General features: G+C 38.7%; 1 protein-coding gene across 1 annotated transcript in view; it reads right to left on the bottom strand.

Annotated features, from left to right (window-relative positions):
• Window positions 1–12,214, bottom strand: part of VAV3 (vav guanine nucleotide exchange factor 3) — a 142,935-nt gene that overhangs the window by 85,966 nt on the left and 44,755 nt on the right. The window contains exons 3-7 of the mRNA XM_026043890.1: window positions 5,071–5,129; window positions 4,111–4,176; window positions 3,676–3,778; window positions 1,908–2,000; window positions 1,739–1,807 (exon numbers count right to left, since the gene is read on the bottom strand). Of these exons, the coding sequence (XP_025899675.1) occupies window positions 1,739–1,807; window positions 1,908–2,000; window positions 3,676–3,778; window positions 4,111–4,176; window positions 5,071–5,129 (390 nt within the window). The remainder of the gene's footprint in view (window positions 1–1,738; window positions 1,808–1,907; window positions 2,001–3,675; window positions 3,779–4,110; window positions 4,177–5,070; window positions 5,130–12,214) is intronic.

Here is a 12,214-nt window from a genome sequence, read left to right as displayed (position 1 = left end):
AAGTTGCAGTACACACAGGCATCACTACAGAAATGCTTCCAAACGGATTATAGGAATGCATTTTTACAAAAGTGCACAGAGATACAATTGAGCAACAGCCACAGGAAAGAGCTGGACATTTCCTGAACAGATTCTTGCCAAACTTTTATCTCCATAGAAAACATTTACATCATTTTAAAACATTAAACATTATTAAATGTTAACAAAAGGACAAAAGCTTCATCACTTCAGCATTTGTTCATCCTTTTATCCATCTCTTTCCCTCTATATGCCTGTGTCTGTCTATACGTCTCTATACATAACCATGCACAGATGTAAATGTACACATCCCTACAGGCATGCATGGATAAATAGATAGACCTACATGCACATATATTTTATAGGACTGAATCTTACATTCAAATCTGTGAGCCCTTGTGAAATGCACTGTCTTTAGACTGGCTTTTTGTTTTGGTTTTTTTTTTTTTTTTTTTTTTTTTTTAAACCTTAGCACTAGAGGTACCTTTTAACATTAGGAGATAATTTTGCCCAGCAGGCATCTGTCAGAATCTATATACAGAAAAAAAAAAACACCTCACTCTAAAGTGCCCAGGCTTCACCACAAACCACAACTCCTTCAAAGTGGCAAACTCATCCTGTTCTGAGAYCACTGCATTTCTCTCCACATCCCAGTATGCAGTAGATCTTTAACAGAGCTATTTTTAGTTTAAAATGAGCTTCCACTGCCCTCCAGCCTTCCTGCTGAGGAACTGCTGCAGAGTCAAGGTGTGAGCAGACAAAATGTTTGCCCATACTTTTGGTTAACATAAGCCCTACATTTCTTTTCATGCTTTTGGAAGTCTATGAAAGGTTATCCTGTCAGAAATAAGCACCCTGTTGTAACCAAAGACTACTGAATACTGACAATGGAAAGCCAAGTAAAATAACTGCAGTACAGTAGCTGAGTACATCCTGATCATTTCAAATGAACAGTTTTCTTTTTACTCCTCTTACCTGTTACCCCAACACTTTTTAATGAATTAACTGACCTTGTTATGGTTATAGATCCCTGTATAGTGTTTCACTTTGGTTGGCTTTAGGTCTTCAAATGCATGTAAGTCAACATACCTAGACAGACTGAGACTTAGGAAAGGGATGTACGATAAATCAAACAGGTCAAGCTAGGGCCTTATTTACACCAAATAAGAAACGCCCATGTAGGACAGAAAGTAAACTTGTTTTGGAAAGCAGGGATCTCTCAAAAGGCAGTCAACATACTCCAAGACCTGTATGTCTACTGAAAATCTGTTACACCATCTTCCAAAGGCAGATTCTGCTAAAGTTGTATGTGTAACTTGAAGTCTTCCATGACAACATATGAAACCTAGATACCAGGATTGCTCACTAGCTATAGCTGTCTTCTGAAAACTCTGCTCAGAATCGAGGCACAACTTGGTTCAATCACTAAAATACTGACATATTTTAAAAGGCAATCCATCTTCAATGAATTACTAGCTACCTATGCAAAGATRCTCCACACTGATTGTCTGGCAAATACTGCTTTTCGTACCCTATTTCCTTAAATAGGAAAAAAAGAGGGGGGAAAAGGATTATTCTGCAAGATTTCTTMTCCTAATACATGAATGCTTTGTGAGAACATGTGCACCTTATTTCACATAATCACTTTATGCAATAAGATCTGACAAAAATGGACAGCATACAAATCTTTCAATTTTTCACTAAATACATAATTACTTACAGGAATGTTGATGAAAACAGTATCAAACTCTGATGCTGACAAAAACCTTTTCAACGGCACCATGAAAAACTGTTAGAAAAAAATATACATACACACATTAACTATGTCATTTTCCAAGCTGTGAATAATAATTATAAAATATGTAAACAACAACTCTTGAGTATCTTACTTTTTCTATTGATTCCAATGTTTCAGTATACTTCTCTTCAGTTTGCTTTATTTCAGCGAGACAACAGCTTCTTATGTCATTTTCAGCRTGTTTCTGCAATTACAATGAAGTCAGGTTTAAGTCATTATTGAATACATAATGGACAACAAACGTATTTATTTGTTTAAAAACAAACAATTAGGACAATAGCTTCTTCCTTTCTTTCTTACCCCAACTTGAGTASTGCAGCCTCTAAAGAGAGTAGCAATTACAAAGATTGTTTTTTATTCTTCTATTAGATATTTACAAGAGTTTTACCAAAAATTCAGCATTAAAGGAATATTATGAACAGTTAGTTAATGTTTAGGTATAAAAGGCTTAACATCCACACATACTTTTGGAGCTGAAGGATAAAGTCACATTCACTTTAGATTCAGATTAGGAAACCTTATTTAAAACACTAAGCAGTTATTAATTCCATTAAACTTAATGGGACTAACTTATATAAGTAACTTTCCACTCCCATAAATACTGGATTCCATCTAATCCCTGCCCTTATTTACAGCTTTCCGTCTGTGATCACAACGGGGGCTTTTTCTTTGGATAAAACACAAAGCTCTTGTCAAGTTGGGAAATGCAGCAACCTCTTAAAATTGTCTTTGCAAACATGTACTTCTTTTCAAAGAAACCTTGGGATTTTTCTGTGCAAACCAGCAGACTCACAGGGAATTGAAGCAATTATCAGCACTCAGTATTTTTATAAATACATTTACAAGCATTCCTAACCTGCAATAGAAGAGACTACCTAGGCTTAAGATACAGCTAAARTAAGATGGTGAAAGTTCTGATTTCTTTATTAATCATTTGCTATGAAATAAGGATGAGACTGACATTTGAATCAGAAAAAAGACTCAGAGAGAGTTTGCACACTACAAACTGTCTGAGATTAACAAATTCTACTGTGGAAAAAAATATCTATTCTAAGCAATCCAAAACTTACTGTGTTTTGAATTTCAACATAAGATTAWGAAAAAAAAATCAGAGATTCCTATTAACTATTCCTATAACTAACTTCCTTTAACAACTTCTTCCTACACAACTAAAGAGCAATTTGGAAAAGCAGAGATGAATTTCTAACTTGAGACAACATCAGGCATAATATTACAGGAGAAAAGCACAATCATCTTTAAAATCTTGTTAAAAAAAAGGCAAGAACTATCATGACATCAATGTTTTTCAGACCTTAGAAGACCTATCTCTTAGGAAGGGCAGACAATTATATTATTAGAAGGGTCTGTATTTTTTCCGGATGGTTTTGAAAACATAAAGTCTTTATATGGTATAGCACTGTAGCATAGCTCAGCACAATTAGTCTAATGATCAAAGACTATATGGTCGAGTAAGGCATAAAAAAATTGTCATTTCTACATTAGTTGTTCCAATTATAGCCAAAACAACAATTTTAATAAAAAATAATTTAACATGTAAATAAGCRAGTAAACTGTATTTTTAATTCCTCTTAATTAACTAGTATTTTAATCTTCAATATTGACTCATTCTTAGCAAAAATATATCACTACCTTATTTCGGTAAAAAATTATATTTCTTTCAAAAAACYATGTTAACGTTTGATTTTTTTGCCAAGGGAGATTCTACCAAGTCTTACACAGGAGACAATGTACTGCACATGTGACAGCTCATTAAAACTAGCCATAAAGAGATCACTTCATGACATTAAWCATCAGAAATAAGTGCAATAGATGAAAAATAGAGAAACTAGAAATCGTACAGGTTGCTGTGCTGCTTCATCCTTCATGAGGTCTTCATAGACCTCCCCACCTTCATCTTCTCCATAAACACAATCATATAAGTCCTCATCTTCTCCAGTTTCACTGAAAAATATGAAACAATGAAARAAAAATCAACACATCTAAATTACCATGTAGCTCTGCAAGGAACCACTTCAGAAAAAGATCGCTCAAGAAAACAGAGCAACAGATCCATCTTACAAAGTAGTACATTAAAGGAAATTAAGTCCTATGATCTTCTTACCACATTTAAAATATGATTGTATGAGATCAACACAACACTGATGACTGTCTCCCAATTCTGAGGCACTTATGAAGGCGTACTTTACCAAGTAAAGATGTGTATTCAATAACATCACATAAATATCAAACAACTAAAAAACAATTTTTCATTCAGCTAAAGATTTACAACATACTCTATTAGATCAGGAAGACCTTTGTAGATGTCTTCATCATCAACGCTTTCTTCAGTAGGGAAGGGCCTATAGAAATAAAAATAGCATAAATTATATCATACTGCTCTAGTCACAAATAGTTTTCTGTTTTGTTCTTAAAATGCTAACATTAAGAAATATTAAGCTATGAGGAGTATGCTTCCCTTCCTCTGACAAATAGTATTTATAATTTCATATTTAACAAACTAAAAATGCTACTGAGTGGGGTCAATATAAATGGCCAAAAATGTACACCATGGTCAGATTTTTAAATACTCAATAGCAGCAGTAGCGCTACAGTCAAATATCAATTTTCAGCACTGCATATACATTACACAATTGGCTAGAAATTTTTACCTTTCTTCTTAAAGATCAGTTATACATGATGATATGACTACAGAAACAAATCACTCAAACCAGAAAAAAAAACAMAAGTAAAGCATACTATTTTTCATCTTTGCTCACAGCCCCATGAATGGGTTTTCTCCTCCCTCTCCCTTCTGAAAATCATGAAAATTCATTCTTCTCCTCACAGATCAGTGTTGCAGCAGCCTGATGTACGACTTGTGTCTCAAAATTATTTCAAGTTCCATAATACCACTCTGTTTCTTCACCCTGTGTATGGTGGGTGTCTTCTGGGTATACCAAAAGACCTCTCTCACCTCAGTAAATACACCTGACAAAGAAGATAGATGCCCTGCTGAACTCGGAGCTCAAGGTCCAGTTTCGGTTAGCTGTCCCAGAGCAACACCATTTGCAAGCAGTGAAGTGCTTACTGGAGAACACCAGCTGCCAGGATGCTCTGCATCTCTTCATTCTCTGCTTCACTTATCTAGGCACCCATTACGAGCTCTGTGATGCCCTGTACAGCTTCTAACAGTCTTCCCAAGGAGAACCATGCAAGGGGCATTATTCCCATAAATCTCTGCAGTTGTAACATACCTTATTCCTGTGCCAATTGCTATAGGAGTACGGGAAAGTTTTGAGAGCGTTTCTATGACCTGCAGAAAAAAAGGAAATAAAAATATGTCTAGTTGTCAAAAAGAAACATTTTGCTCTCTAGTGTTTAGTTATCAGCAAGTCACAAAGACCCTGGTCACAGCCAATCCCAAGTGTACCCGGCACCCACCCATGGCTCACTGCCCAGTACCTGCTCTTCAGAGCTTTTGACTCGGGGGAAACAAGGGGAGTAAAGAGAAAAGATTTGTCTTATTTACAAGAATTATCTTTTTAACAACTCTTAGCTAAAGTAACATTTAGCAGTCATATCATTCAGTAGCTTTAAATTGGACATTCAATTTTCAATTGGATGTGGGTGCAACCACGACCTCATTTTATCTTACAGGCTGCTCCAGCAAGGAAAACTGGAACGCTTTTCCAAACAGGGGCCAGAGGAGGGAGCCAAACACCAAGCAAGCAGATGCCACCTCGTCAGGACTGTTTGATTCCTAAGAAAAGACTCCGCAAACAGGAAAAGCAGCATCACAGCTGAGTCCCGAGCTAGGTTTATTTTCAGCAGGCAGCAGCCTTCTGGGAGCTTTCTTTCCAAGAAAAAGCTGGCTCTGCAGGGCTCAGGGTGAGCCCTCCAAGAAAGAAACATGAGGCCAAGGAGCAAGACGCAGCCACAGCCATGGGAGTGTCTCGTGTCCACAAGCACACACTGTGCTCTGCCTACTCACACCCTTTGCCACAGGCCAGTTTTTGCACTTTAGCCGCTACCACATAGGCAGGCGGGACCTGCAAGAGCATCAAAGAGCCAAAAGGACAAGCGCTGCGGCCCTCCTCCCGTCCCAGGGCAACGCTACCCAATTCGTTGGTTCTTACTACTCTAAAAACTATATTGAAGGAAAATTGAATTTAGAAGACAGTATTTGTAGTATTAGATTTTAAGCATAGCAATTCCTTGAGCAATTCTGAACAATCTCTACAATTAAAATTATTTAATTCTGAAGCTCTCATTACAAGACTAAACTGATGATAAAATACACCATAGAAAAGTACATTTCTTATAAAGGAAGGATAATGATATGTCTACAAAGGAAAATGGCAAAGCAGAAACCACACAGAATAACCACCAACTGCAGAGCTTAAACTGAAGGAGTCTCCAAAACAAATCTGGTTTCGTTTATAGATTAGCAAGTTTCGGAATAAAACCCTGTGCCATGTACTCTAGGTGTCCCTACCTCAGCATAGGGTTGGACTAGATCATCTCTAAAGGTCCCTTCAAACCTCAACCATTCTGTGATTCTGTGAAAAGCAGCTACAACATTCCCATGAACAGAAGGTTTGGAGTTCGTCTGTTATGAAAAATAATGCCATAAACTTTTTTTTTTTTTTTTGCCTCACAGAAATGGAAAAGAAATATGCTATCAACTTACCCAAAGCCATAGACAAATTCCACAGTGAACAGAAACACTGCATCTTAGACTAGGAAAAAATTTAWATTGTAAATCTAGTTATTTGACTAAACAAAGAAGTTATCTAACTGCATTAGTTAAGAGGTGAAAACCACAAGGCTCCTTTAGAGGAACCGTGTTATTTTGCAACCAGGTGATTGCAATTTAGGCACCATTGCCTCTGCCCACCTGGAAAATCCTCTGCACACAGAACTAGACAAGAACTGCAAGACACATGAAACCACCTACTAAACAGAGTGCACTGAGAATTCAATAGCAGCAGAATGACTTGGCCTGACAGATGGGAAGATATCGACTGGCAAGGCCACAGGAAAAGAGGTTTAATGATTATCAAAAAAAAAGGGCAAGTCCTTTGAACTAACTATGCCTTGCACAGTTAAATATGTCTCAGTGCAGACAAAGTCTTTTTCAAACTACACCATCCACGCAAACCTTTTTTCTCATGGGAAATTCTTATTCATCTAGTACAATCAAACCTTGTATAAGTATTCTTTATAGTCCTCTATAATTATTCCAAGACAACACAAAAAGATTTGTACAAGAAACCATCAATATTAGGGAGATACTCTACAAAGCAGCATTCCCAAAACACCCTACCAAGTTACATGTGGCAGCTGTCAACACAGAAACCAGAGCAAGAGTCGGAAATTAACAGGCAGGAAGGAAACTCTGCCAGGAACTGATGCAAACCTTTTATTTTGTGAGGAGAGAGAGAAAAAAAAAAAAAAAAAAAAGGTCAGAAAAGGTGTCTATGAGAACATCCACACCACAAGGACCGAAAATAGAATTAAATGACTGGAGAAACCCCAATGTGGCAATTATGAGTTGCTACATGGAGCAACTTTGACTGGGGCTAATGGGATCTTAGATCTAAATACAAAATTAGCAGTCTTCACAGCTTGTTTTTTTTTCTTTTCTAGTGCCTGTATGAAGTCTAGAACAACAGGCTTCCCTGGCTATGACTGCTCTAAAACAATTGCACAGTTTCCTCCCGCCTTTGCACACACACTGGTACCTGAAATGGCAAAAATACAATATTTGTATTTATGTTCTAGATATTTGTGACAAGTTAAAAACCACCCAACTCACACTTACTTCAGGAAGACAGCAATGTGCTAGTTGGCTTCTCAGTCCATAACCGCTTTACGAAACATGGGGCTTGGCRCAGCTGCAGCTCCTGGCGAGGCCCAGGCTGCCATGGGCATGCACTCATACCTACCATCCTGCTTCCTGCCCCAGGATTAGGGTTTATTATTTCATGGGAAGTCTTGTTGGTTTTACTCTTGTTGGAATAATTCTCCACTTTGGAAGAAACAAAAGTAAACACTTTGCAACGGTCTCCCCAAACAGGCCACATTTTATTGCTAAAAGTGGCTGTGATCAGGACTGCGCAGCCCCTTACTTCTGATGTCTAGCTACACAGAAATGTGAAATTATCAAGACATGTTGTTGGCAGCTATTTCACAAAGTACATTTATATCGATGAGAATACACACTTAAATCAGAGTGAATCTTTTTAAGACACCGCAAAAGTCCTCAAGATTTCATAAGCTGACTAGTGCATTCACAAGCTTGATGCCAGGATCCAATTAGCTGAGACAACAGCATCTCAGCAGAAAGCAGTGAAATACCGTTTGCCACCCCACAGAAAGAATTTTCTCCTCGTGTTTGACAAAAACTTAGTATTCTTCACTTTGGTGTACAACATTAGTGTAATCACTAACCCTTGCCATTTCAAAAATCAGTTCCTTCAAAGGCTAAGTCTAAAGGACATTTGTATTTCCACTGGAAAAAAACTGCATTTGCTCAAAACTCTTACCAGGACAATTCCCCAGTGTCTCAAACTCAGGATACTCCAAAGCCCAGACAACCACTCCTGCTCACTTGTCAAGGTGTTTCCCACTAAACTGTTTTCACTCATGCACAGGATTACAGAGAAGAACGATGGAAAAACTTTGCTCATCTGTCACTCAGAAATAATACAAAATGGTTACGTACTGTTTCAACACATTTGTAGTGAAAAAGAAATTGTTATAATTTGCTACTCTGAGGAAAATATCAGAGTTGACAGATCATGGACAGTCCCTGATCAAAAAAATTATTTGGTCCAGAAGGCAGGAGAAGATGGATTATCACAGTCCAATACCACCTTTTAGATGAAGAGACTTTCAGAAACTACTGCATGTACATTCAAAACTAGCTTACCCAACAGATGTGCGAAAGGACTTCTAGCMAGACAACTCCTGGATGATTACCCAGCTGCTGATGTACAGAACACATAAGTTTAAGCAAAGGCTGCTATTAAGTTATATGGAACATTTTCTCTCCATCTCCCTTGCTCTGTATTACTCTTCTATGTTGGTTCAGGTTAGATTTTCATCAAACCAAAAGCACCTGGCAAAGGAAAAAGGATGAGGACTGGAGGGGAGGGGGAGGTGGGGAGAGCAAGAAGGCATAAAGCAAAACCCATTCAAAACAGAAAAGGCCAACAGTRTAAACACAAACCTTTGGTTTCAAATGATGGCATCCTCTAACAGATTCTTACTAAACAAAAGGAAATTTCAAGCACCAAAGATACAAACACCCCTTCACCAAACACAGCTGTGGCACACATTGAGGTGTCCAAGCCATACACGCATACACGAGAAAAGGCATCTTACAGTCTTGGCACACTCATCCACATTTAATGTGAAACACCAGCAACAGCAGAATCCAGCATGTAGAAATATAAACCCCTGGGTTTGCTTACACAAAGCTCCATAYATAGCTCAATGTTTTTTCTCAACTCATTCAAACACTGTAACATAAGCCTTAGGTAGGGAGTTCTGGTAGCTGCAATAGAAAGAAAGACTTCCTTAAACTCACCAACTTACTTTCCACAAGGGCAGTCACCAGTTGGGGGTGCTGTYCCTTTCCTCACCCACAGCTATGCTGATTCGGGAGCATGGTCCACATCCATCCCTTCAGTTCCACAACTCTTCTGTCTTCTTTCCACCTCCCCTCTCAAAAAACAAACAAAAAAAACCCCACACAACACGACACACAAGCCAACAAATTCCAAATCCACTGCCATTCCAGCTCTTCAGCCTTGCCTTCTCTCCCAGTTTTATGTAAGCTAACTTCAGAGATGCAAACTAGAGGAGTTTCAAAGGCTGGGGGAACCAATAGCTATAAACGCTACAAGACTTTTTGCAAAGTCCAGTACAAGGCAGAGGCGTGTCAGGAAGGTTATGCAGCAGGGAACACTTGCATCTTGTTTCACTGCTGGACAGAGACATTTCACACCCTGCAGCATCCCAGAAGAGCTCCAAATTGCACCAGCAACATCTGGTTTCACATAACCACAGCTTACATGTGGTTACAGTCCCCTCCACAGCAGTTAAAATAGAAGCATTAAAATGCAGTAGCCAGCAACACCAAGGGGCAGGCTTGACCAACCTGCACCTCCCTTCAAAGCTCACTAAAGATTTTCCATATTTTAATTTTTCTCTTGGGAGTGATCTCTCAGCTCACTTGAAATCCTGAATCAAAACAYTGTAGATTGAACCACATCATTATGACCACAGAATTCCCAAACACAAAGAATTAAAGAATGAGAGAAGCAAAACTGAATGCTGTCCAGGCACTCATGAAAAGAAACATAATGATCAGTATCCAACTTTATACACAAGCTTATATTGGTTACACAAAAGTTACACTTAAAATCTAAATTTCTTCAGTGGCACCTTTATAATTGCTAGCCCTAAAAGCATGAAAGCTTCCCTGGTCAGTTCTGTTCTTAAAAGGAACAGAGAAAGTCCAAATTGCACAAACAATAGGGTATTCCTGCTAAGCGCTGGCTCCGTTTTGTCCAGAAGGCTGAGATGCAACCAAAGGCTGGCGTGGGGGAAGGGAGCTGCAGCAGCAGCTTCCTCTTGGCAGCTTGTGGTTTTGATTCTATGAATACCTTTGAGTCCTCACCCGGCCTCGAGGCTTTTTAAGATGTTGCTTAAAAATGCTAACCTTCCTCCAAGCACTATTACAAGATAAAAAGAGCACTTAAAGACTGGAGCGCAGCCTGTCCCTGTGCACTCCGTCCTCCCAAAGCAGAGAGGAAATGAAATGAAATGGGGTTTTAGGTTTTGTCCTTGGTTATGTTCCTTACGGCTCATGTTTTAATGAAACGCACAGGAATACAAGAGGATGTCTGGGATGGTTTAGGAAAATCTGTCTGCCATTAAATCATTACAAGTTTAATTCAAAATGACCTTGATTACAACAGCCTACACTTACCAATTCACAATGCATTCTCAAATTGCATTGAGCTTTGATGAAGTGTGCACATTCACTGACTTTGTAAATACTCTCACCAACAATATCACAATTTTTAACATTATTTTATAGAAGCCATAACACTAAACAACAAAGAAACAGATCTTTCCTGGGTATTATAGAGCACATTTTCACATAACATTAATCTCTTCCTTAATTTAAGTATCCATTTTAACGTCTATAACAACTCAAGCAGTGAGATTTTCCAATGTGTTCAGAGTTTGAATCATGGATTAAAATTTAATAGAAGACCTAAATCAATGCTGTGTATATTTTAAGATTACATTTGTTCTGCCATTGGCCTTCAGACAATTATATCTCACATCCTTGAGCAAAACAAGTCAATTCCCCTAATCTACAAACAGCAATCTACAGCTTGTTTGATCCTGTGACCACTATTAGCAATACAAATGCTTTTAGAACAAAACAAGTGCTTTCGCATTCATTGCTGACTAGACAAACACCCATTTCAGGTAAGCATCCTGGGGTCTGAGGGGCCTCTCATTGCTACTGTCCCCATTCTTATTCCATTTCCACCTTAAAGTAACTCCTTATCAACTTTGACATTGGCAAGAAAAGTACTGAGTGGAGACTGAGCAACAGAGCACTCCTTCCTCTCCTCTGCTCAAGAGGAAGACTTTTCCTCTTCCTGCCTTGAGTGAACTATGCCACAGTTCTCCCTTTTTTGAAAATACTTTAGCCACCGACTATAAACAGTAGTGGAGCACAGCTTTGCTGAACAGYAGCAAGGCAGACTTGCGCCATGAACTGGATTTACTCTCGCACACTATCCCTGAACATAAGGGAACTCCCGTGGAGCCAAAGCAGTTTTCAAACACATTCACCCCAGTGAATAGTTATTTTACCCTCCTCAGTCTCTGTGAGAACAAGAAACTTCTCCCCACTCYAGCAGACAGGGTAGAAAAGACCTGAGTTTTTCTCTTCAATACAGTCATCCTAAGATTCTCTCCCAGTAACTTAGAGCTGTCCTGGGCTCCAGGGATTTTTCGACTCTCACGGATGTTCAGCACATTTCAATCACACAGCACAAGGCACTAGATCTGTCAATAGCTAAAGCCTTGCACCAGCTCTCAGGGCTCCAACAGACTTTTCTACAGGGCTTTTGAGCTGCCATTCAACAGCAATCAGCAAGAGGAACAGCAATGCTGTTAGCTGTCGCCATAGCCAACAACAAGACGACTCGGGCTTGTTTTCCTCCCTAAATTTCTGTTCATTTACACAATAACACTATCAATGCAATTCTGCAGTAAGAAAAAAACTACAGAACCAAGGTATGCATTACCTCTGTACCTCATTCTCCTTAAGCTGTATCCTTATAATGAGGATTACAGAATGAA

This window comes from Nothoprocta perdicaria, unplaced genomic scaffold (assembly GCF_003342845.1).
Source record: "Nothoprocta perdicaria isolate Ctin4 unplaced genomic scaffold, notPer1 scaffold_34, whole genome shotgun sequence".
NCBI classification, from domain to species: domain Eukaryota; kingdom Metazoa; phylum Chordata; class Aves; order Tinamiformes; family Tinamidae; genus Nothoprocta; species Nothoprocta perdicaria.
Note: the sequence above shows the minus strand (reverse complement) of the source record. Positions and strands in the feature narration are given on the sequence as shown.